General features: G+C 41.4%; 2 protein-coding genes across 5 annotated transcripts in view; both read left to right on the top strand.

The window, feature by feature from the left end:
* Window positions 1-1,648, top strand: part of SAMD9L (sterile alpha motif domain containing 9 like) — an 88,782-nt gene extending 87,134 nt beyond the window's left edge. Inside the window, 1 exon segment of the mRNA XM_027893210.1 lies at window positions 581-1,648. Coding sequence (XP_027749011.1) covers window positions 581-1,648 — 1,068 coding nt within the window.
* Window positions 493-26,967, top strand: part of CDK6 (cyclin dependent kinase 6) — a 128,321-nt gene continuing 101,846 nt past the window's right edge. Inside the window, exons 1-2 of one of the 4 annotated variants that reach the window (XM_027893184.1) lie at window positions 493-804; window positions 2,792-3,282. In XM_027893184.1, coding sequence (XP_027748985.1) covers window positions 3,050-3,282 — 233 coding nt within the window. In that variant the 5' untranslated portion in view covers window positions 493-804; window positions 2,792-3,049. Of the gene's footprint in view, window positions 805-845; window positions 914-1,289; window positions 1,379-1,739; window positions 1,835-2,791; window positions 3,283-26,967 lie in introns of those variants that run through there. The other 3 variants (XM_027893185.1, XM_027893186.1, XM_027893187.1) reach the window with 3 other exon arrangements.

The raw sequence follows: 26,967 nt of genomic DNA, 5'->3' as shown, positions 1-26,967 counted from the left end.
GCTGCGGGGCCGGGCCGGGGCCGGGGCCGGGCCGGGCCGGGCCCTGCCGGGACCCCCCGGGGCGCTCGCCCCAGGCCATGCCTGGCCGCGGCGCTCGCGGCGACCCTTGCGGTATGCGGCTGCCTTTGGCAGGGGCACATGAGGGATTTCATTGAGTGTGAAGACAGAGAGCAGAGACAGAAAGCAGAAGGAGGCGGCTGCAGCCTTTGTAGTCGGGGAGGAATGCGGAAATGTTGAAGCACTATGTCAAACTTTTTTGAAACGGGGTCAAGTCACATTCAGCCAGCGTGGGAAAGCAAGGGAAAAAAAAAAAGTTGAGGAGAGGGGAAAAAGAAAAAAAAAAAAAAAAAAAAAAAAAAAAGAGGCAGCAAGCTGCTGCTGCTCCCAGGCAGAACAGAGGCCGAGGGAGCGAAGGAGGAGCGGCAGCGCCGGGGCAGCGGCGGAGCGGCGGCGGCGCCCAGGGCCGGTGGTGCCCGAGCCCCGCACCGCAGGCTGCGGCCGGCGGGGCTGCCGTCGTGGCGCTGCAGCTCCCCGGGGGCCGCTGGCCGCGATTTTTATTTCGCGTTTTCCTTTTCCCCAGGCAGGGTGGGGGCGGGAGGAGCGGGCTGGGGGACGAGTGCGAGCTCCTTCTGCGCCAAGGTGCAGCCCGGCGGCGGCGGCAGGAGGATGCGAGCCGAGGGCGGCCGAGCCGCGGAGCAGCTACCTGTGTGGCCCGGGCGGCCGCTGCCGGGACCTGCCGGAGACATCGCCATGTGAAGGGGCAGACCCCAGGCCGGCTCTCCACCCCGCCTCGCTCAGTGGGAGGTTTGTGTTAGGGAGGACTCACCCCCTCCCTCCCCCCCCCACCCACCCCCCGGGGCTGAGGATTATTTGGGGAACTGGTGGCGGTGCAGGCGACCGTGGCGCACACCAGGTAACGCGGGGCGCCCATGTGCTCCGCGCACCCGGCTCCGCGGCGTGGCCCACACGCCGCCCCCTCCCTGCCCGGCCCGGGAGCCCACGCCGCGCACCCCCCACCCGCGGGCGGCACCGCGGACGAGTCCCTTGGGTGGCCAGGCCGGGGCAGCGCAACCCGCGGTGCCGCCGCAGCCCCCTGGGGGTCGGCGCGGGGGCGCAGAGGGGACCGCGGGGGAGGGAGGGCCCTCCGGCGGAGCCGCCGGGGGGGTCCCCTCGTTGTCCCGCCGCGCAGCCGAGCCGGGCCGCCCCCACGCCCCGTCCGCTGAGAGGAAACGCGGGGACGCGGCTCCCCGCGTGTCCCCCGCCGCCACCCCCCGCCGCCTACGGGGCGCCCGCGGAGGGGAGCTCGGCGGCCCAGTGCGGGCAGCGGGGGCCGGGGGCAGCCCCGGTGCCCCGCCGTGCCCGGGGAGGGCGAGCACGGGTAAGTTTCCACGCGGCCGCGCCGGGGCACAGGCCCGCCGGCTCCGCCGCCACGCACGCGCGGCGCCGCTGCCCGCCGCCGGGGGGCGCCCTGCGAGCGGCGCGGGCCGGGGGGCGCGGGGGCCCCGCGCGGGGACCGGGGCGGGCGGGGAACCCCCCGGGGCGGGAGCGGGCGGGGATCCCCCAGCACCGCGGGGATCGGGGGCGGGCGGGCGACCCCCGGCGCTCGGGGGCGGGCAGGGGTCCCCCCGCGGTCGGTGTCGCCCGGTGATGCTGCAGAAGGGGGGCGCGGGGCTGCCCGCTGGCTAGGGCGGTGCGGTGGCAGCTGTGGTGGTGGGAACCGACGCCGGCGAGGCAGGGAGCCGCCTCTGGCTGCAGCCGGGGAGGAGGGATGAGCAGCGGGCACAGGTTTCCTTGAGACTGCTCTTTTCATCCGCAGCTAGGGTGTAAGATCAGCGTAAGTGTGCGGAATATCCCTGGCTTTGTGCGTGGATTCCACTTAGGGGATCCCCGACTGAGCTGTCTGGAGCTCTTTATTCCTAGCACGGTAGAAATGCAGTGTGGGAGAGAGCTGCAGTCCTGGTCACAGTATTGCTGTGTTAAAAAGGGGCAGGGAGAGAATCGATGTGAAGTTTTGTGAAGGGAGAGGATTTGCCCAGTCCTGCAGAAAGTGGATGAAACTGGATGTAGAAGGAAGTGCTTCTGCTCTCCAGCCTCATGCACTCACAGCAGAGCATGTGGTTCCTGAGGACATCTTTCATCATGCTGCTTTGCAAGGAACTGCCAGTGATACAGAGGTAGCAGTATCCACAGCCAAAACCCTTGCTTGTTGATAAGTTTGCTAAAGTGCACATTCCTGAATCTACCTCAGCCAACAATGCTTCATAATGTATTATTGTCCTTTAAATATGTATGTATTTCTCCTTCCCACAGGCACTTTGAGGCAGAACCTTGTTTCTTGCGGCGTGTTCATGATGTGTTCATGAAGGGCTAAGCACAGGAGAGAGCAGACCAAGGCAGAAACCTCTAAATGCTATTATTTGCAAGCAAGAGACAGTAATACAGCCTGGGATATCTTTCCAAGATATCACGTGCAATGTAGAAAAGTTCTTGGGCATAACTTCCTCTCACACGTGCATCATTAGCTGTGCCATCCCCATCACCCATGTCTCACAGGGTGGTCCTGTTTAGCCCATTGCTCAGTAAAACCCCCCAGCATAGCGCTGCTCTGTAGCTGTGTGCACAGCCTTCTGCGCAGACTGTGATAACTTTGTACTGTTGTATCAGCCACGGAGAGACGTTGATACATATGTCACCCTCGTGGCTCACATCCTCCTTTCCACCATGTTTTTGCTTTGCATGTAAAGTAATGAAGTAAACTAAACTCACTTTTCTTGCTTGGTTTGTCCTCCAGATCTAATTGGCTTTACACAGGCAATGCTTCCGAAGACTGTATGATAATTCCTGGTGGCTGAAAGAGGAGGCACGTTGGAGCCTGTACAGAAAAGGAACAAGAACAGGAGGGCAAGAGCTTCCTACTGCCCCTCTGGCAGAGGAACCAAGTGCGTGGCCTGTCTGCAAGTCAAGCAAAGTACTAGTTTTCAGAAAGTAAGCTAGACTGAAAGCCACCTCAAGGCACTTGGAACTCGAGAGGAAGAGGACTGGTGCCAGCATGGATAAGGACAGCACAAACCTGGCTGACCAACAGTATGAATATGTGGCAGAGATTGGGGAAGGAGCTTACGGAAAGGTGTTCAAAGCCCGAGACTTGAAGAACGGAGGTCGCTTTGTCGCGCTGAAGCGGGTACGGGTGCAGACCAGTGAGGAGGGAATGCCACTGTCTACCATCCGAGAGGTGGCAGTTTTGAGGCACCTGGAGACGTTCGAACACCCCAACGTGGTCAGGTGAGGAGGTGGGACCACTGTCCTGATCAGTGGAGTCCTGGGTTTAGTACGTGAATTGGGCAAGCAAGAGTTTGGGGACATAAATGGAATGGACGCTGGGTTTGTGGCTGAACTGAGCACTAAAATGTGTACGTGAAGTGTAGTTTGAGGTTACAGCAGGCCATGGTGCTGGCAACCAGACCTCACCTCATCCCTGTGCATTGCCTCCCACACACACAAACACCTATCTCCAGAGGCATAGATGCGTGACTTGAGTGTTGTAATGGATGGGCAAGGTGCCATATATACATTATTTCCTGGGGCATAAGAGAGGATAGAGAAAACCTCCCTGGTTTTGTCTGAGCTATTAGTACTGCCAGCCAGCTGATTTTTAACAGCTCTGTTCATTACAGAAATGACAAAAAATGAGAGCAGTAGTAAAATGTGCATTCTGCCTTTTTAGATGGTTTTATAGAGAGCTGTAGATTATCAAGTTAAACAGAAGTAACAGCTTAAGACTTGAAGCTTTGCAGGCAGCCTCATGGTTGAGTCCTGTTTGACTGATACTAGTTTCACTATGCGCTGCTGATTGTGCTACCAAGAATGCAATGGTACAGGTGTCAGACCTTGCTTGCAAAACGGTGGCAGTGGCTCCAGGATGTCCTTTCTGTCGTGTGAATAGTCTAAACCCTGTATAAATCATCTGTATTATTAATTATAAAGGTAGCCCTACTTTGACCTCCTAGAGTTTTCTATAGCTGGAAACCTTCAGAAGCCTGTGAGTATCTTTTATTAATACTATGAGCTTTGAGAGGTAAGGTTCACTTTGCAGATACCCAGATATGCAGTGATTTGAAACTGGTCAGCATCTTGCTGGTTGTGCTGTATTAGCAAGACTATTTTCTGTTCTTTGTGTTATTGTAAGCATATATTGCAGAGCAAAAGGAAAACATTTTGCACGTCAGTAACACCAGGCCTAGAGAAATAGACACTGGAGTTAGAGGTGACCTTCAAAATGCTTTGCACCTCTAATAATCCTTTTTTTAGGGTCTGAGATGAGGGCAGTTTTTATTAGGTACAAGAGGAAAGATGAGACAGAAGATTATATTTAAAACTCAAAAGTCAATAGGTAGAGATAAATTAATTTTTGTTCATTTTAAGACAGCATAGTGTAGCAGTCTTAGTTATGTCAAAACTGAATAGGCAAAGTGTTTGTATTCCAAAATACTGATAATGGAGTGTGTGTCGTCAGTCTCACTTCAGTGAGCAGTGGGATACAGGCTGCAGCTCAGACTTCTATTGCTAATCAAGCAAATCCACAGTTTGGTTAATAACCATTATTTTGGCTGGCGCCTAGTAATGCCAGGGGCTTAGTATATAAATTTCAGAAGTGGGGATATCTTTATGTGGGCAACGTATATTTGATCACCAAATCAAAGGGCTTAGTTTACAGAGGAGTGCACACAAGGTTCTTCTTTGGCAGTAGAGAGATAATTGGGAATTCTCAAAATCTCTGAAATCCAACCCATTAATTTATAAGAGTAAGTGAGGATTCAGTTGACCAGGTTTAGACATTTGGAAATTGTAAACCTTGTTTGGGAATAATTCAACATAACAATATTTAAGAATTTTTCTGCCTTTGAGGTCTTTCCATGTGAAGTAAAAGATTTTTTTAAGAGCTTTCTAATATTGAATTCATCAAAATCATGAAAATAAATTTCTTGTTTTCCAAAGAGCTATTTGATGAACTGACTATGCAGCTGCAGGCTTCTTTTGCTTGGTTTGAGTGCCGTCGAATCTGGACAGACCATTGCGTAAATATATTTGAGCTTCTAATATTTTTACAAGCTTGAATGCAAATTAATTCTCTGCAAAGCAGTAAGTATTTCAACCAACAATATGAGAATGTGACTTCAATATAAAAATATCTGAAGGTGTGTTCCAGGTCCTCGTAGCAGTGTTGCAAAGCCTGCGCCTTTTGCCATAAGCAGGATTTCAGACACAAGGGGCTGATCTGTGATGAATCAGGATGCCTGGGACCTTGGCTGCACACCTTTTTCCACAAACAGGCAGGGGAAGATAAGCAATTTGAAACATTATCACTTCTAAGATGTGAGGAATGCTGTTCAAAAACTCACCTCTTTTGTGCATGTTTTTAATCTGTAGAGCCCTTTGGAGTGACTGAAATCATATCCTTAAAATAGAAAAAATATTTGAGAATATTTAAATGGCTCGGTTCTGTTACAAAATACAGTAGAAGAGTTTGCAATTTATTGAAATTAAACATCTATTTTTGTATTATGTAAATATACTCAGAGAAGAGGAAATACTGTAAAAAAAAGATGAGCAGTTTTAAGTTGCCTACCTAACTACTCAATTATTGAACATATTGTGCTCAAAAAATGTTCATTGTTTGGGCATACTTTCTGGAAGCTGCTGTCATGACCAGGCTACTAAATAAAAACAATGCCAAATGCATTGTCTGCATACTGGATTAAAATGTACATTGTTTTCAGAGCACTGGGATAACAACACGAATATTTAACAACAAATATTTTTGATTTTGAGGGGATATCTGAGCTTTTTTCTGAATATTACTGGTAACTAGCCTGAGAGAACTGAGTTGGAACTGCAAGTATGTTGTCTGTTACCTCTGAGTAGTGGCATATGTGATCCACGAGTTGCTCAATGCCAACCAGTAGTCGTTCTGTGAGTCAAAGTCTAGACTTTAAAGAGATGAGCCGCCTACACGCTGTTCTCAGCTGTGGTACTCTGGCATCAGCTGACGGCAGTGGCAGAAATCACAAGCCACATGAACTTGGGCTGAGTGTCACGCTCAACTCAGATGTGGAGCTCAGCAGCCCAGGGCTTCTCTGTTGCCATGAAGTGTGCTAAACGTGAAGAACAGTTTCAGGAGGAAAGCCCCAGTGCTACCAGGCAGAGGTAGAGCTCCATGGCTTCACTGGTCATAGAACCAGGATTCAGGACCGGCATTGCTGCTGCAGGCTTGTTGTAGCGGTTGCAGATTCACTTCATCTGAGAAATGGTTAGAGCCAAAACTGATTCCTAGTGCCTGGCATTAGTGTTGGAAGAGAATTTTCTGCATAAAGGTGAAATGTCTAAATAGCACAGAATAATTTTAAATATTTATCATGTTTTTCCATGCTTCTGCTTTGTTTCATGTTCATATACTCCAAGTCTATCATTTTTGTATTCATACAATGAAGAGATGCATTTTTTGCAGCACAGGTGCTTTTGCAATGAAAGATAATGAAATCAGATAAGATTTCACTGCAGAATAAAGCAAAAAGTTGCAAGAAAAGAATCAAAAAGAAATAAGATCTTCAGCAGAAAAGTGATGCTAGTAGAAGTCTCTGAACTATAATGGAAGTAAGGCCTTGAGAACTGATCTAAAGTTTTTCAAGACTGTCGAGAATGGCGTATAGAAAGGCATGGAGAAAATGCAGTTAAAAGGATAATTGCAATGTGCTTAAAATACTCTCCTGCTCACATTTACCCTTTGTATAGAGTTCCTCTCCACCAGGACACCTTACTCTATTTATCTTCACAAAACAAAGTTAAAAATAGAACCTTCAAAAGTAAATCTTACTGTGAATTCCTCTAAAACTAGGTATGTCATAGGCTTGGAAAAGTCTCTTGTAACTGTTAGGATGATTAAGATGCTCCTCTAGCTCACCTTTCAGATCATAAGATGTAATACTAAAACTTTACTATATACAGTAAATAAATCTGGCAAAAGTTGGTCCAGCACTTACATAGCTTAGTGCTGTTCTGTTTGGGGAAAAATGAAATGTATATAGATGAAGAACAGACTTTGCCAGGAGTAAATGACCCATAAGATTCAGGAAACTCTTGTGTGTAAAACTAGGAGTATTCCCTGATGCAGTATATCTGTAAAAATTCTTCTTGTGATTATAATGCTAAATTCAGCTATATATTGCATTCATTTTATCTCTCTCCTGCTGGTAATCAGAGGAATAATTTTCCCCTAATCTTAATCATCCATCAAGCTGTGAATTCATGCTCTGGGAAGGTGATATACAAGACAGATTACTGCAATTCTTGCCATGCTTGTTTTCTATCCTATTTATATTAATAGAGCTAAACCTTAAGCAAATAGAACAGAACTGCAAAGCTGTATATTTTTACTTCCTATCATAATTTTTTTATAAATACAACTTCTTAAGTTTTAATGACACTATACTGAATATGACCTATTACAATATAATCTAATCTGGGTTATTATTTCAAAGGTAATTGTCAGAAATCTTGCCATTCAAGGTGATTATAACCATATAAGAAGGAAGTAAAAATCTTAATTCTCTCCTTCGTGTTAACTTGCAAAATAAATGCCCCAGCTAATTGACTTTGGTTAAACAGAATGATGCACCTAGTTGAAGTCATTCCTCACTCTTTTTGGTATACAAATCAGTGGAGGAAGAACACAATAGTTATGAGTATTTAAACGATTATGCCATGTTCAAGTTTTTATATTATTTTATGTCCATTATATCCATAAATGACACCATAAACTGCCCTCTGAGGTACAGCAGTAGTGTCATGCTGCTTTTTCCTTGCGTTTGCAGTCCAGTGGTCCATGCTGTTATCTTTTGGTTTACACCTGAGTGCTTGGTAGAGCCCATCAACTGATTCGCTTGGCAAGGCCATCTGAGTGTGGGGAAGAGAGGTGTGGGCACGCGTCAATCCCCCATCCTCATGTGCCCTGACATGAAGACCATCACTTTCTTGACCTTGCTCAAAGGTCCCAGAAGTGTATAAATGGTTTGCTTCTTAAAATTTCCATATGCTTAGAAGGTATCTTTTTATAAGTATCTTAAGATTCCCTGTCTGACCTGATAAAGCATTCAGAACATATGTGTAACAGCTCATCAGTACCTGCCTAAGGTTTTGCAAGGCAATTTGAACCTATAGTTGTTTTTCTTTTTTCTCTTTGTTGAAATGAAATGATGGGGGAACATACAGAGGAAAAAAAATTTCCAAAGGCAGTAGTTAATTTTATTTCTCCTTCCATTTTGTGGTGATGCCGATATTGGCTTCTGGCTTTATTACTGTACTGTGAATTATTTTAAAGGATCATCATCTCAAAATCATTGAGATGTTCCATCCCGTCAAGTGAAATATTTCACATTTCTATTTTGGGGGGTGTTTGTCTCTAGTGAATTCTGCTTCCTTCCTTACTTCCTTTTTCTGCCAAGCTCATGTTAAACTTCTAGTGTGTGAGGTCATTCTTGTACATCAGCAGTGCACTGTTTTGTGTGATACAATTTATTTTTGTGTAGCACCACTCATTTGGCATCTGGCAGGCCCCAGGAGACAAAGAAATGGTGACCCCTGCATTGCCAGCTACAGGGATTGTCTTGCACACAGAAAGATGTGTGGGGATGGAGCGGAGCAGAAACTGAACTTGACACTTGCCAAGTATTAGTGTGGCAGATGAATCGCAGCTGAGGTAAAAATGGTGGATGAGTAATGAGAAGGAAAAACTGAATAAGCCTTGGAGTCGATTTTAGTCTAACACAAACAGGATGGTCCTCAAGGCAGATGTGAAGACGGGAAGTGCCTTGGCGGGAGAGAAGCATTTCCAGGCTGCAGAGCAGTGGTGGTCGGAGAGAAAGGGAAACAGTCCTTGACTTGACCGGCCACTGTGAGAAGGGACAGTGCAAAGGTCTTGGGGAGGGAGGGACCGCCTGCCTGGAAATATGGCATCTCTGATGGCAGGAGAGCAAAGGGGAATGTTGTGGTTGCCACTCAATAGGGTTTGGTGGTAGGTGGGACTTGGAGAAACTTGTTAAGTTGGCAGACACCATTGGGCAGAGACTGCATATGAATGCTGGCCTGTCATCATCTGTTTGCAACCTTACAATACGCAGAATGAGCATGTACAGGGAAAATAAGTGATATTCTTCCTGTCCATATGAATTGTTTATTAGTTATGGATGTGATGATGTAGTTTGAATACATGATCTGCCAGAAACAGGACAAGATAAGAGCACATCAGGAAGGAAGGGTTGAATACAAAATGGACTTCTGAGCCTTAGGAAATTCAGTTTCTGGAGTGAGTACAAGACCTTTTTTTAAAAAGTATTTTATCTTATTCTGAATCTAAGCTTTTTATAAAAAACATGTTTCCAGTCTTTGTGAAAGTAAATGTTAGCCATTTAGATTATATTCAGTGCTCCCTGCCTTCTTGTAATCTGCAGATGGTTGTGTCTGCTGTTCTTGAAGAGATCGAGTTTTTCTGGGTCCTATGCAGAATGGAAAACCAACTCATTCTGCCACAACCATTGCTGGTGGCAGACTGTGACTACCAGGTGAGGCATCAGCATCGCCATGGTTAATGGAATTGGATCCAGGATTCAAAACAGCCTTGAAAAGAATAAGAAAATGCGTGGTCCACACTCACAAGCAGGGGCCAGGGTAGATTCATTGGGCCTTTCTAGTTTGCTTCATGGTATCTACCCATGGCTGAAGGGTGGAACAAAGCAGGGAGAAGAAAAGTACTTGCTTTCCAGGTGTTTGAAAGAGAGTACTCTGGAGCTGGAGGCTCTAACTTAGCAAAGCACTGAGTGAGTCACTCAGGTACACTCGGTGGGATTTAAGCCATTGTTTGAAGCTTAGCACAAATCTAAGTGCATTACCAAATAGAAAGAGCTATGACATGAACAGTGCACTGAATTTTAAGACTTTCTGAATAGTATTGGGGGACAATATACATTAGAATGTGAACCACAGATACTGATTCTTATCATGTAGTAGATTAAAGCCTTATTTCTAGAGAATGTTTCTATTAAAAGTTAAAATAAATTGCACAGAATAAGTAATACAACTATCCTGATGGAGCAGTAATGTGAATTTGACAGCAAGAATGATTACTTGTCTTTGTGGTAATTCTTAGGTGATGTAATTTAGTCCTGAAATTTTAAAATTATTTGTGAAGTTTCATAACACTAAATAAAGTAGAGGTTGCTGTTCATTCCAAAACTTTGCTGTATATAGAATATTTGCTTTTCACTCTTGGTATGAAGTCTGGTTGTTTTCCAGTTTTGCTAAACAAGTTGATTCTTAATTATCTAACAAATTATCAAAAATAACTGTGTCCATATACATATATAACTAAGGTGAATTTTTTCTTTTAAAAGAGGGGAAATTTTTCAACCTATACCTGTTCTTTTTAACTTTTTATATTCTGAAAAATATTTTTAATTATGCATGCATAATAATTTAACAGTTACACCTTTAAACTATAAGGCATTGCAAAATAAACCACTTCAGAATTTTCCAAGGAGTGGTTTTTTCCATTGTGTACTTTGATATTTTCCATTTGGGAAACCGCCATTTGGTAAGCTTTTGATGAGATGATCTTCAGAGAGTGGAAATGTGTCTGTTGATTTCTGAGCTCTTTCAAAATACCTTATTGCATTCAAATGATGTTATTGATTTTCCTATTTATTTATTTACCTTTCACCTTTGAAAATTTGTCCCATACTTAGAAAATGAAGGAAATATTCCACTAAATAATCTCTTTGAAATTAAACCTTAAAATTCTAACAACACTCTTCCATATGATACTTTAGATGCCTTTTTAGGGTTTTAGAGGAAGACGGCTTTCTAATCTCATAAGGACCAAGTGATTTCACATACCTAAATACAGGGTGTACCACTTTCCTGGTATTTGTAACATTGCTCTAGGATGGGTTTCCCCTGACATACCTAGCAAACAATCTACAGACCTAGCAAAAAGTTCCATACTGTTTTAAGAGGGTTCATACTAACACTGACTGTTTATCACTCTGGATTATCATTAACAGATGATCTTCTCTTAATAAAAGAAAATAAAAAACTATCTCAGGCATTAATTCATCTTTGCAGGAATTTCCCGTATTTAATAATTGAAAACTCAGTTCTAGCGCAGATGAATCATACTGAGTTTAAGCGAAACCTATTGAGTTTGGACTTTTGAAGCATTAGTCAGTGCTGAATGTTACATATTTTGATAGAAACAGAGAAACGAAGTGAAAAATAGGATGGAAAAGCCTGTGTGATTTTTTTTATCTCTTTTATGTGAAGCTCTGGCTAGTCTTTTAATATCTATTTGAAGTCTAGTCACTGTGATAAATTGCTGTTTAACAATGCCAGAGAATTCCCTTCTCCCTGAAATCAATTAATTATAAACTGGAAATTTCAGTACTTTGTTCACTGTTTCTTAAGTTAGCATATTTCTAGGAGCTTTCTGTGATCGTAATTCCTAGCTGCACTGGTGCTTTTGTTTCTCTTCATCAGTGGAGCCAGGGCTCTACTGTAAGGATAGAATTCTATCACTTTTTTTTTTTTTTTCCACATTTGATGTGGTGTTTTGCATACAGCTGCAGAGTAGACAGTTACCTTTGAAAAGAACATTTGGCTGGTTTAATTTGATTAGAGCAAACCACCTCAATCATTACTGAACTAAGACCGTTTTCATTTTAACTTGGCAGTAGGAGTTGGGAATGTACTGACTGTGCTTAGATGTTTGGGGGAGGACTCGTTTGGACACACAGCTACCACTGAAGTGAAACAACCTTAGAGAACCTTGCCCACTCTGCTCTTTCCTCATAGAAAGGGAAGACTGTAAAGCCACTGAATGTCACATTTAAAACTTTCTCTTATTATGACAAGGAATTGGACTCCTTGTGAGTGTTACTGCAAAAAAAAACTTGTTTAACACATAGAAATGCAGAATCACACAATTTTTAAAAGCACTATAATATTAAGAACATGTATAGGATATGAAAGTCATCTATTTACAACAGACTTAAACGTGCCTAGCAACAGCATTTTGAATAAAGTTATTATCTAATCCAGCATGTTAAGAGAAATACAGTGGGATTCTTTTAGATACATTATATCAATGTTAACATTGCATCCATTTTAGTAAGTCTTAAGATTCCCACATTCTGTCATTCTCTGAGTTTTTACCTTCTACCTCTTTTTCTCATCATATGAATATACTGTGTTTTTCATTTTTAAGTTGCATGCTAAAGATAAAATTAGATACTTCAGATTTACAGTATTATGTATAATGTATGATTTTTGCTTTTGAGTTTCCCTCACTGGTAATGACATAATTTTCCTAGAAAAACCCTTGTGGCTGTCTAGAATATAAATGTGTCTCATAATAAATGACAACCCTTCAATAAATTATAGTCAGCTGGTATTCTCTATAAAATATGGCTCTTATCTGTAAGGGCTCTGACTTTACAGTAGTGGATCATCATATTTACAACATTTTAACCTGAAGATTATAGCTGAAGGAAGAGCTTCTGCTCTTTCTTGTATTATGTTCTGAAAAGTAATATGCAGGGTTAACTGTTCATCTGTGTGACCAGCCTAACACTACTACTGGTGAAATTGCGTACACATCTTCCAACTAATCCAGTAATACAGTTGCAAATTTAAGGCTTGAGTTTCTGCTGGTGAATTTGAAGTCCATGGAGCTACGCTGATTCAAACAGCTCTTGTTGTTCAAATCATAAAGTCCTAATATTAGGATGAACAAAAATGCATTAGGACAGGCAGACTGTGCAGAGGTGTCCTATCAAGCATGCACATTTGAGACTTCACCATTTAGATTCTGCAACTATTGAGTTCACCAAACCAGGGTATAAAAATAGTTTAGTCATTAGGACGTTTTTCACTGATACGGATTCAGAGTTTCTGTTGACCTTCTGTTGACAGAGTTTCTGTTTCACTCCTTCTAATTACACTCTCTTTTAGCACCACAAGTAATTCCTCTCTGCTTAGTATGTATCCTCAGAAATACTCAATGTCTGTGTTTTCACCTAAGCATTTTGTGCAGTGCTGTGCTTACTCTTGAACTCCAGGTTGCATCACAGACACAGTCATTTCAGTGCTGGGTACCTCTCTTTTCTTCAAATGCAAATACCTCAGGAGCTACAGTTAGAGACTTTCTGATTACTGTACAGCATTGAAAGTTTATATCTAACGTTACTTGCTAGCACAGCACTAGAACCTTTATTACTGATTTCCAGGTCCCTTCGGGGGAAGTTAATGACCTGTATTATTTTCTCTACCAGGAAGTAGAGGTAAAGTGAATCATGTTTTGCTAACTTTATCTATCAGCATACTTTGTTTGTATTTGTAAGCTTTATGACATAGAGACTGAGCCGCATCTGCACTTTTAACTAGTGTGTTGTTTATCCTTAGATAACCTTCAAGATTGTTAATGGAGATAGGCCTACCCACGGATCTTTGTGGTTTCCTCACAGACGTCTCTAATCAATTTGTTGCCTTAATGTTTCTCTCTGTTTTTTATAAAAAGCTGAGCAACAAGTTTTGATCAAAGCAGTAATACCCATATCCAGACAGGTTGGATCAATGACTGTAGTCTGAAAATCAAAATTAAATGTCTTGTTAAACTTATAAGATTTGACATTCTTGGAAGGACCCAGACAAGTTAATACTTCTGCAGAACTGCGCACCTGTATCTCTTCATTGTACAGAATTCCATTCATCATAACATCATTTAAGACAAAAAAAGTGTTACCTGCTATTACTTAATTCTCTACTGCTTATTATTCATATTGCCTCTGTTGTTAAGAACTCAAGAAGGTTTCATTACTTAATTTTATTTGGTCAGAGTAAAACATCTTTTAGATAAGTCACTTATTTCAAAGGCAAATACTTATGCAGTAGTGAAAAAGTGCAAACAGAAATGAGACTGGAACTGAAGATCATGACAGTACAACAGCAAGAGTAGTTAGTATTTGCACAGAAGAGTCAGGTAACCTGTTTGATTGAAAATGAAAGATACTTGTGGCTGTAGATAAATTGTAGACAGGTGAAGAATGAGGGAGTCTTCTTAGAAGACATTTAAACTATATGGAACATCCCAAATCAGCAGGATATTGCAGTGTCTCTAAGGAAATACAGAAAATTATGCCAGTAACCTAAAGTTTAGAGTAAACAAGACTATTCTGCAGAAGCAAAGCTTAAGTCATAAGAAGAAAATACAGATCTGCCATCCTCTAGATCAGTGAAAGGATATTGAGCCTATAATTCTGGAAGAGGCTGTAAAGTCATCTAAGTTTACTAAAACAGTAATAAAGGACAATTTCAACCACTGTTCATAATAGACAAGGTTTAAAGTCAAAACTTAACACCATCAACGAAGCAACTGTTCTTGGAGTACAAAAAGGAGAGATCACTCTCTACCTAACCTGAAGGAACTTGCAAAGCTGGTTTAAGAAACTCTTAATAGTCAAGACACACAGTCATAGTGGCCACAATAATTAAATCTGATATCCTTGGGAAAGGGGTGGTTCCCAAATTTGATGTAGTAACAATAGGCTTTAGGAAAAAGAGATTAAAAACCAAAAAGTAGTCAAAAAATTAACTGTCAAGAGGAATTACATGAAAAGGCTTAGATTTAAAATGGTAGCTACTTAAATAGAGAGTTGTAGCGGCATGTTTTGTCACTTGAGTCATACACCATTCCTTAGGGTCTTGTTTCCCATCACTGGAAATCCTGCCTGCTGCTTTTGACCTATAGCCTCTTCCTGGGTGCTAGATATAGCAGGTCAGTTTATGAGTATTGGGTCCTCAAACTCTGTGGAGGAGTGAGGAATGTCTTCTTCACCGTTTTTGTGGCTGTGCTCCATTATATCATGGTGGACTCACGAAAGGTACACATAACCATACGTAAAAAATATAAAACAAGAATGTAAGGTAATTGTGAACAGACTCTTAAATTTAACCAGCTGAATATTAAAAGTATACTTCATCCTAGTCATTTAGAGTCTCCCCATTGTGAGTGCAGAGCAAGCATGTGCGAGGTGCTGCAGCTGGATCAGGGCAACCCCTGGTATCAATACAGGCTGTGGGATGAACAGATCGAGAGCAGCCCTGCCAAGAAGAACTTAGGGGTGCTGGTGGATGAGAGGCTGGACATGAACCGGCAATGTGCCTTTGCAGCCCAGAAAGCCAGTTGTGTTCTGGGCTGCTTCAAAAGCAGCGTGACAAGCAGGTCAAGGGAGGTGATTCTGTCCCTCTTCTTTGCTCTGGTGAGACCCCACCTGGAGCGCTGCATCCAGCTCTGGGGTACCCAGCACAGAGAGGATATGGACCTGTTTGAGTGAGTCCAGAGGAAAGCTACCAATTTGGTTAGAGGAATGAGCATTTGTCTTACAAGAAGGCTTGGGATTGTTCAGCCTGGAAAAGGGAAGGCTTAGGGGTGACCTAATTGCAGCCTTCCAATCCCCGAAGGGACTCTACAACAAAGATGGAGGAGGACTTTTTATGAAGGCGTGTAGTGACAGGACAAGGGGGAATGGATTCAAACTGAGAGAGAGTAGGTTTAGAGTAGGTATTAGGAAGAAATTCTTTACTGTGAGGGTGATGAGGCCCTGGAACAGATTGCCCAGGGATGTTGTGGCTGCCCCATCCCTGGAAGTGTTCAAGGCCAGGTTGGATGGAGCTCTGAGCAGCATGGTCTAGGGAAAGGTGTCCTTGTGCACGGCAGGGCGGTTGGCACTAAGTGATCTTTTAAGGTCCCTTCCAACCCAAAGCATTCTATGATTCTAATTCAGGGTGGTCACCCAGCTGTAGCTTGCTAGAGCTCAGTGAGCTTAATGCCAGTCAGTAAAGTTTGAGAGTGAAAAGTGGGAACACTAAGTAGGGAATTTGTACAGCAAATAACATATGTTACAAAATCAAATAGGAAAATACTTTGGGGTTAGGGGAACAAAGAGGCAGTATTGATATCAGAGGGTACTTGGACTGTGAGAAATTAGAAGAAGAAATTAGTTTTATAGGGGAATTAATTTTTTTATTGAAGTCTGTAGTATATGGATTGTTGGTAAGAGCTTGTACAAGACACTTCTTTTATCAATTGGTGAAAATTATGTACTTCTATTAGCGGAATGTGGGTTTCTGTGAAACATACTGACTTCAGACAATCTGCTTCTAGTTTGCATTTGGCATTAAAGTACTAAAGGGAGCAGGATGTATCTGGGATGGATGGGCATTGCCTGCTTATCTTGCACTCAGTTTTAAGCCCCAGCAGAAGCCATTTTGGTAAAAAATTGTTAATCTTTTACAAGAGGAAAAGTTATTGAGGATGTGTGTTGGAGATGGCCGCTCATGCAGTCTGCAAGTAGTTTAAGGCACCTTTCAAAGCTTTCTCAGTTGTAGTTTCTCTTTTTGTCGTTACCCTTCACTCTGCCATATTGGTCTCATACAGGATTTGCCACTAAGCGAGCAAGTTAGGTCATTATTGGTAAAATTCTGATGCTGCAAGTAGTTTCATTGCCTCAAATAATTTTGAGCAAATTACGTGATTGTACAATTGCAAATAGTTGGAAAATTCTGGTGTCTAACTTATATTCCCATCTGAATTATCGAAGACTTGGGTTCTTGAGAAACAGTGGTGGTATACCTTCATCGTGTGGAATAATTTTGGGGGGAATTTTTATTTTTCCATAATCTCAAAACATGTCAGCCCACATTGCTCCACAATAGCCTTCAAGATAAAAATCAGTCAATAATACTAATAGGTTCTGCTCCATCATTTTTTACATTGGGTGTCTGTTGGAGCTAGTTCTTTTATAGTTTAATTTAACAAGACTTGAAAACAGCTTTGTTTGTTATGGAACCATTAAAACAATATAGTAGTAGTAAAGCAAATAGGCTGCTCTATTAAGCTGTTTGGCTATGCATATTTCATATGTATGGGTGTTTATGTGGAAAAGGAAAACCATGAAAATTTCAAGATCTGACTACATTTATATCAGGATGTTGAGAATCACTGTTTTGTAACATAGATTAGGATTGTTAGACATGTAGGACTGCACTTAGCTTATTGCCTGTGCTTTAAAAATGTCTGAATGTTTTTTTAAGTTAAAAGAAAAAATCGAAAGAAGATGCGGGCAAGTCAAGAGAAAAAAAAAGTCCCAAAAACTAATTGTTTCTAAACAGCTACATGACACTGAAATTTGGAACCCAGAAATGCCATCTCACTCCTAAGTAAAATAAAGTAGTAAATTTTATTAAATGTATTCTGAAAAGAGTAAATGAAAATTATAAATTCTAATGTTGGTGGCAAAGAGCCCGGGCAATATCCAGAAAAAGTAAACATCTATTGGCTTAACTTCACTGGGGCACAGTCCACTGCAGCAGCCCACTGAACAGGGAATGTCAATGTTTAAAAGCAGCAGAACTAATTTTTTTAATAGACGACTTTTTTTGTCTCTTGTTTGCAGTACAAATATATATTTTAAAAGGCTTTAGGGAATATTTAGATGATGGGATTATGTGTCTCAGTATCAACTCATTTTTTAATTTTTCACATCTTGCAAAATTCATGGTCACTTTTATCTGTCTTCTTTCAAGCATGAAATTACCATCCCTTAATTGCAGTATTCACTCAGTTCCAGAACTTATTCATCCCAGAGCACATCCTTTATGCAAAAATATTGCAATATCATTTGTCAGCTTTTAAATAGAGGCTCTTCTTGAAAAGGCTGTTTTCTTGAAATAATTTTGCTAAAATTTTCTCAATGAACGTGATTATCGTGGCATTTCTAACCTGTTGATCCCTGTAATTTTCACAAACCTGAAAAACTGTTCTTGTGCTTTGGCAAATCTAAATCCATGTCACTTCTGCTTTCTGGGGTAAAATTGCGTGAACTGAACTGCGCTTCATCATATACCTTAGGTGCTTGTGTACAGAGGCGTTCATGGAAACCAAGACCACTGTGTCTTCCTGGATTTAGCAAAAAAAATAGTTCTACTACACATGTATGTTACTTCCAATGGACTTGAGACAGTTATTTGTCAGTCAGATATTTTCATAATCTGAACACAGATTCTCAGTGTAGAAGATACAGATGCCGTTTGTGATGTTTGAAAACCAAGATATGCCTGCATGAAAAGTAGGTGAGGGAAATCACCAGATAGTTTGTCTGTTTCTTCACAGAAGGTCACTCCAGTTCTGCGATAACTCAGAAAGCAGCTGAATGGACCTTTATAAAACATGTGAACTAAGTCACTTCTAAGTGGAGACAGCTGGGGTCTATTTAATATCCTGTGTAAAATAGTAGAGGTCAGCTTCCTGGAATAACTTAGGAGTTTTATTTCACGAATATCCTACTGCTTCAGGGACCTGGGGTGACAGTAAGGCTCTCAAACTAAAATGCACCATAAGGAAAAACTCCAGGGCTGGAGCTCTCATTCTGGCTCTGCATTTTGTACAGGACTGTGGGAAGCATCCTGTGGCCTGCGGTATCTACACATCCTCAACATGAATGTCTCTTGTGTGGGTACTTATTTAATGCAGGCAGCTGGTCTCATTTTTTTCTTCCAGTCTGATTTCTTGTGATCTAGGCACTGGGATACTGATTGAAAATCATTGAGAGGTGAGACTTTGGACTACAAGTGATTATCAAATGCACTGATGACCCTAAATACCTAGGTTATTTTATAATTTGGGACATTTGTTCCTAAATCACTTAACTTATCTTGACAGTTTTATGATGTCTTTTCTTCTCAGTGCAATTAATGGAGCCGTATCTGTACTATCTAAGATCGTATATTTCCTTAATGTGTTCCCTGTATCTATTCAGTGTAATTACTCCTTGAGTTAGGAATTTTATTTCCTAGCTCTATTCCATTGTATATTGGACATGTCAGTGAAAAAAAAAAATTGTAGGCCAGTGCCACTGGTAACTGTTCACTCACACAGAAGTTGAGAAGTTACACGATACAGCAATTGATATAATTGGTGGTTTAGTGACACCTTAATGAAATGCCTGAGGTGCAGTAAGCGTGAAAATTCATATAAAAAATTGTACATCTATATTGGTGTCCGGTATGATTACATACATTTCATACTTTGTGATAATTTATCTTTTCCTTGACTACCTTTTTAAACTGAAGATAAACAGAAGCGCTAAAGTGGAGATAAGAGAAATAACTGGTTCTATTAGATGGGAAGAAGGTGAAAATTGGGGGAGAAAAAAGTAGTGTGTCACTGGTGTAGGCAAGCTGACTACAGAAAAGGCTTTTGTAGACTGTGCCGATTCTTTGGGTCCTGTTTGGTGTGTACCGTTGCCTGTTTAGTCAACTCTACAAAGGCTCAAGACCATCAGTTGTTAAAATTTTTGTGTTGTTTCTCCAAACAGAGGTAAATAGGGTGATTGTAGAGTTTCAGTATGGTTTAGAGAGAATAATGAGGAGCAGCTCCTTCAGCCCTCATTGCGTCTTGACTCCTTCTTGAAATAAAAATTACATTAATAAAACAATTCATGTATGTCACTCACCCAGTATTTTGCTGAAGTGAGAAAGGTAAATACTGGCATAGGGAATAGGTGTAAGAGCAGGACAGATCTGAAGTGACAATTCCTGGCGATTTAAGGCTCAACACTTTTGACACTGCCTTGCTCTTGTGAAGTAATCTGTGTCCACTGCTTTGTAAGTCCATGCAGCATTTGCAAGCAGATGGGAGCCAGCCCTGCTTCAGTCCCAGGCAGATGCCTCCTGACTCTGCTGATGCCTTGAGCTGGCTGGAAGCCATGTAGCCATGTTAGCACTGCCGAGCCTCAGCCGTGATGCTCTGCCGTCCTCGCGCCTCCCTCAGCTCAGCCTGAGCTGGCTCTGTTTGTCTGGGCATTGCAGGGCACGCTCTCATTTGCTGGCAGAGCTTGGGTATTGTTTTCATTTGCCTAGATGTAAAAATGTTTTAGTGCTCCAGGAACCAGACCTTGTTTTGCAAGATTTATTACAATTTGCTCATTCCTTTCAGAAATGTGAACGATGACGTTGCAAAACAAGCAAAATGCAGTTTTGTTACATATTTATGTCTGACATGAACTATGATTAACAAAATGTTGAATTTATTTCAAAACTATCCGTACATTAAAATGTAACCCTCATCTCATGCTGCTAAAAGATGCCCCAAAAGAAATAGTTGCCTTTGCTCTGAAGTAATAAAACAGTCGAATAAAATTTACTGCCAGCTCAAAATGCTACTAACACCTCATTTTCATTGCCAAACTCTGCAAATAATCTTTAATTTGTTTTCTTTTACATATGTGTGCAAGAGCTTAAAGGAAATACTTAAAGAGCTGTACAGCCTGTAGAATACTTCACTCCGTGTGCACTAATCTTTAAATGGCTGGCTCACAGTGCCATGTAAACTGGCTGGAAAAGGAGGAAACGTGTATTAGACCTGAAGAACTGGAGGATGAAGGCACCTGAGAATCTTACAAAAGCAAGACAATTATTAGTTTACTTTGCATGTGCTATGAATTAATTTAAAAAATAAGAAAAAAAAAAGCTTGATAGAAGAAATTACAAGACTACAAAGCTTGTATGGTCACGTGTGAATGGCTATGAATGGGAAAAAGAGCACTATGAAGTTCTTTTAAAAAACTTGTAAGATCTAATGTCTTAAATTCTGATGAAATGTGTAAGGAATTTGCATGCTAATGGAAAAAAGGATCGCTTTTTATGTATTGAGTGTTTAAGAGCAATTGCCTCTGGCTAAATTTATTAAGCCAGAAGAATCTTGTAAATTTCTATTGAAGATTTATTAGTCCCATTTGTTTCTGTTCTTCACAACATGAATATTAAACTCAATCCTGCAAGTTTGTCACAGGTGAAACTCCCTTTCAAATTAAAGGAAATTCTGGACCTGAGCCAAAGCCAGTTAAATACATGTACTGACTTTGTGAGGCTTAGGTAAAGGCTCTTGTGTGCTGAGCTTTTTAGGGTTGATCCTGGTCTTTGAGGTTTGAGTGAATAGGGCAGAGGTGGTTTTAGTGTCCGTTTTTTTTTCCTTTAGAATTTTCTCTCATTTTGTTTAACTTCTCCATGAGAAGAAATACTTTAGAGTATCTTCAAAAATGAACTGAACAGAATCTGGAATCCCACCAAGCAAAATTACTCAGTTATAGTCTTCCTGGGAAAGAGTCATCTCTTCTAAATTCAGTTAAATTTAAGCATCTTGTTTAAATTAGTCATCTAGGCGTCTTCCATAGGAAGCAGGGAGAGGCAGTACCCTCCCCAGAGTGACTGGGCCAACGTACTTCTTTCCTCTGGATGTATGACCCATTCAGACTAACCACCAGCCACTGAGCAGCCCCATTACAGGAGTTGTATGTCTTCCATGATGGCTGAAGGGTGGGGGAGAGAACTGGTTGCTTTGCAAGCTTGCTAGGCTGGTGTGTAGATGGATGGCATTTGAGCTGTCTGATGATAGGTAGCCAAAGACAGCTATGTTCAGTGAAGTTATTACAAGCCTTAAATCGGCCTTTTACCGAATTTAAATGTTACCTTAACTCTGTAGTCCCATAGTTTTGGTTCTTTGGTTTTAGAATAAATACCTCCTCACTCTTTTCTTTTTCTCATAAAGTTATGTCTCTGCCACTCAGGTTTTGGTTTTTTTTACAATGCAACTTATAAAGGAGAGGGCAGTGTTTATGAGTACAGGTCTGGCTGCCTCAAAAAACCTGGCCAGATCCTGTTTGTTTTCCTTACCCATGTGAGCAATTGCCTTTGTGTTTGATTTTTGGAAATCACCTAAGTACTGTTTACTTTTTGGGCAGATGGGATGTCATTTGTAGCATGTTGAGCCTGGTGACAGGACACTGTACAGTGCCACTGGAAGGTTTGCTTGAGTTCACTGTGCTCCCTTTAGGTTTTGCTGAAGTGAGTAGAGGAATTCCCTTTGTCTAAAGTTGATGGTGCCGATGGCATCATAACACATGGGAATATTACTGGGAATACATCTGGCATCAAAGCCTGATCAAAGTAATTTCCCATACCATGTGTAGACAAAAAGCACTGTGAACTGCATTTCTATTTCTGTCTTATAGCCCCATGCATGACAAACGTGTGGAAATCATAACACAAAACGTAAGACGCCGCTTGAATTTTCCCTTGGCTTATTGCTGAATGGGGCAACTGCGTTTGCCACCTAACCACTTGTGCTGGAATTTTCAGGAAATTTCGAGCAGTTCTAGTGAATCCATAAACAGTTTCTTTCGACAGATGTAGAAATTTTTTTAAGTTGTTTTCATGCAGTTTAAATATCTGGTGTTAAATTGCTGTTTCCATTTGTAAGATAACAAGAACTGTTCGTATCCTTTGCTGTTTTCTAGTGCGCCGAGACTGGGAAAGCAGCAGTTCACAGTTTTGTTCAACTCAGAATTTAAGGAAAAACGAATATTTTGATGAACTCCTTGGAATAAATCACAAACATAGTTTTCAGAGATGTATGCCCATATTCAAGAATTAACTTGAATACTAAAGACAACAACAAATTAAGAAGGAGAGACTGTGGTACAGATAAGGATGCTGAGGTGCAAAGGGGGAACGTGCATGCAAGGCCCTGAGTTTTAGAGTTTTCACTACTGGGTAAAAGCCAGATATGGGTTAAATGGCATATAGGGATTTACATTGCTCTGTCCAGGTAATGACTGACTGAGCATAAGGAAGAGAAAAATTACCTTTTTTGGCCTTTTGTTCCTGTACAAAGACAATGAATTATCTTCTCTGCTTTCATTTCTGAAAGATACCAGGCAGATAAGGCAGATGAAGGTTTAGGTGATGTGTATATTCTTCCTTAGAAGTTGCCTAGCTTTGTTGTGTGCTGGAAGTTAAGCGCAGCATAAGTTCTTTGGTAGTTGGGGGCTGGTGGATCATGCAAGATCAAGATCTAGGACAGGTTTACTGAGCACACTACTACCCTAACTCCAAAACTGCATTTTTGTACTGAGAGGTCTAACAAAATCTCATAAAATACTGTTGTAGCAATGAACAGACTGTTGGAATTCTGTTTGCACCTGATTTCCCATTCATGCTTATTTCATTCTCTTACCAAAGATTTCCCTCGTTATAATGCCATTCAGAGAGATAAGGATGTTGTATTTAAGAAATGATACATAATAAATAATAAACCCAAATACAAACAAATGGGCATTACAGCGAACCATGCAATGTTTTACTGTGGTTTACTTCTATGTCTGCTAATTGCTTTCTGTTTAATACATGGATACAGAACATGTTACATTAAAAAGTCCATGAATCTCCCTAATAATTCCTTGAATACATTAGAACAATACAGTTCCAAGGAATAAAAAGAATTAATTTTATTTTCAAGTTAACATCTCTCTTTGCGAACTATGTATTTACTCTGTGCCTGTCAGTATTGTCAACTTTAGCCAATATATCCTTTTATTTATCTTAAGACATTTTTTTCCTTCTGTTTTCTACTCTTTCGCTTTTTCCGTGGAGTTGACGGTATTATTGAATTGTGGAGCTTCTCCCTTCTGAAAATCAACTCTTGATCTTCTGTTAGAAATATAAACTGCTGGGTCCCAACTCTATCTATGAAACATAGAAGTGTATTTTCTTACAAGGCTTTAATGTGTTAGTGTCTCACAAATGACTATAACAATACTTACTGTCTGTAATAGAACCACAGCAAAATATTTTGTACCTATTGCTCTCTCTCCCCTCCTCCTTACCATCACAGCTTTGGACTCCTCAGGTGCTGCCAGTACTGTTCCTTTTTCCTGGGAAGTAGTAGCATCATTAGAGCTCTGATATATTTACAGCATTTAGAAAGGCCTCTTACCTTACTTGTTCAATGTCTCTAGCAACTAGATTTGCCCATCAGGAGTACTGTCAGTCAGACTGTGATTGCTTCTATTCCTGAGGGCTGTGTCTACACTGAATGGTTAACTCAGACTGAAACAGCACATGGTTTTTGAGCACAGGTACAGCCACCATCCTACAGTAGAATTGTGGCTGTAGAGTAACCTGAAGGTCTTTCAGGAACAGCAGTCCCTGGATTGACCTCTTCTATCATCTTCTACAGTAGCTGCTTCTTGGTTTTTAGGTTCCCCCGTGCATCTATGAAAAGCAAGAACTTGAGCCTGTACTCAAATTTGCATAGGAATTACTTAAAAAAAGCTGAATTAAACACCTTGGGAACTGCTGTGATATTGCAAGCATTTAAAAAATATATATGAGGTGGAACAGAGTATCAAACAGTACATTTTACTTTTTGCAGTGAATATTTCTTATATATAGTAAAGGGTTACTATTTCCTTTGTTATGTTTGATATGTTGGCATCAGCATTAAGTCTCAAGTGTAGATAGATTAGATTATTAAGCTACTACACAATGAATGATAATTTATGCTATTATTTATACTATTGTAAAATATTTCAAAGATGAGTTGTTGATTTTACTTAAATCTAGAAACAGACTTAGATTTAGATCTTGTAGGTTTGGCACAAACCTTAATTCAAAATGTAAACTGAAATGTGGCTAACAACAGTTTGTGAGCTACACACAAATAAAGACTGGATTTTGTTGTATCTTATCTTGCACCAGGTACAGCTGGGAGTCCAGAATAACTTATGTTCTCTTTTCATTTAAATTAAACAAAATCAATACGCAGACATAAGTTTTACTTACACGTTGAGAAATTTAGGGAATCTAAAAAGAATTGCAACTTTTCCTGAGGAAGGTATTCTAAAGAAAATTTAGAAAACTTAATAAAAGATGCACATGCACTACCAATGAATGGGAGCATCTTTAATTTGTCCTCTGAACTGGAAGCTTATGGAGGCTTACTGGAAGCTCTCAGTGCTCAGTATAACCGCAGTGTACATGACTTTGAAAGGAAGTGTACATTTGCTTGCTGAAGGATCACATGAGAGCACTATGAATAGGTCAGTCAGCTATTGCTGATCCTAAACAATCTGTCAGCGACTGTCTTCATAATAGGCCATGTTATTTTTCTGATTTGGGGGTGACTTGGCCTGTCTCTCTCACAGAGAATCCGACAGACTGTTTGGTACAGCAGCACACTGGAGTATGTTTAGGCACCTCTCAGCTGGTAATTTTCCCTCAGTAATGTCAATGGCTCAGTGTGTGGCCAGTTTGGATAAAATCAATTGCAGTGAGATTGTTAATGGACTGGTGAGGAGTTAAGCATTTTTAAAAACTGGTGAACTGTAGGATGAGTCCGAAGTGAAGTTGCACAAGGCAGGATATTGTTTGAATTACAGAGCCTTACCAACTCCGTTTCTGGTCCTTGTCTATTAAAAAAATTCTCCCTTTGCAAATAAGGTGAAGGAGAGATGGCAGCGTGAGGGCTGAAATAAATGGTATCTGCTATAAACAAAGAGAGTTGCAGAGAACGTCTTGTCAGGCCTGTTTTTCCTTGAAGTAAAACTCTTTTAACAGCTGCATTTTTTAGTGACTTGGGTGGCACAGTGAGTAAAACAGACTTGGCCTTTTTTATCTTTTGGGCACAAATGTTGGCTTCTGTTGAAAATGAAAATTAGTTTTGGTGGTTTCATCGGAACAGACATGTGTCTGCATCACAAAACCATTCAGTCTGGCACCAGGACCCGTCACTGCTTGAGAGGGGCCCAGCGCAGGAGAGCAGGGGTGTTGCAGGTCAGGGCTGCAGTCGGTACTGAGTGTTGAAAGCTTGCCCAGTCAGCCCACACTATCGGACTTTAGCCAGTGCTATTTACTTCGCTTTCAAGAGCATCTATTTCTCTCTGTCACTTTCTCTGTCTCTCTTCTTCACACACACTTAAAGAACAAAAGCCTCTTTTATACAGCTAAGCATTTTAAATAATTTTTCCAAGTCAGAAAGGGAGAGAGACTGGAAAAAATTACAGCACAAAGCTCAGCTTGCAGATGAACGATTGCCTTGTCATCCTAATGTCCCCCTTCCTTCCCCTAAAACCTCACTGGTGAGTGGGCTATAAGCAAGAATTACTGGCTGGGCTCTGCTGGAGTAGGTCTCTAGGACAGGACTTTCTGCTGCCTTACTTTCATCATGCAGTGTCTTCTTCATGGTAGCTCTTTCTGCTCTGTGTGTAGCAGACAGTGAAAAGAGTTGAAAACATCTATCTGCATAACATCTGCATGTAGTAGATAAATTAATTTGTTTTATCTGATATTAAGTTCTGCCCTATTCTTCTGTTTGCCTGAAAGGGATTTCTTCTGAAGACAAGGGGAGATCTTGCTACTTTTTCCTGGAAGGGTAGCAAAGCAGGAAAAATGTTCACAAACTCCAAGAACCCAGTAGAAAGGTAGAGAATAAGGATTTAAGACATAAAGTTGACATGAGCAGCGTAGACACACCCAAGCCAAGCCTCTTTTATTTAATCAGGTTTGACTCTAGGCATCTGACTGTTGCTGGATAGAGCTGACAGTGGGCTGGCTGACTGTGCTGCAGGCAGTGAGTGCTGTGCTGTCACACTGTACGTTGTCAGTACGGAGTTTGTTCTGTTGAGCAGAGTCTAAGCAACTCAGCATTACGTTGCAGTCTGCTGTGGAGGGACATGTTAAGCATTGATACGCATCAAGGCAGCTGCAGCTGGTTTGACAAGCATATCGTGAAGCTCCTGAAGACGCTTTTGGAAATGGAACTTTGGTCTTGCATTACTATGTGATTTTACAATTGTTATCCCGTAAAAAAATGCAACTAAAATATAAGATACTTTGAATTTAGTGGCCTACTTATTTGCTTGTGTGCTTTCTCTCATCTGAAATCATTTCACTAAAGCGCCTTCGCGCAAGAAAAATCTACGTCTGGAGTACCAGATTTCAGAGGCGTGGAGAAGTAGGTGATTGCTG

Source organism: Empidonax traillii, unplaced genomic scaffold (genome assembly GCF_003031625.1).
Source record: "Empidonax traillii isolate 1590-97213 ecotype Southwest subspecies unplaced genomic scaffold, ASM303162v1 scaffold384:size1533304, whole genome shotgun sequence".
Taxonomy (NCBI): Eukaryota; Metazoa; Chordata; class Aves; order Passeriformes; family Tyrannidae; genus Empidonax; species Empidonax traillii.
The sequence above is the reverse complement of the archived record's forward strand: the minus strand, read 5'-3'. Positions and strand labels throughout refer to the sequence as shown.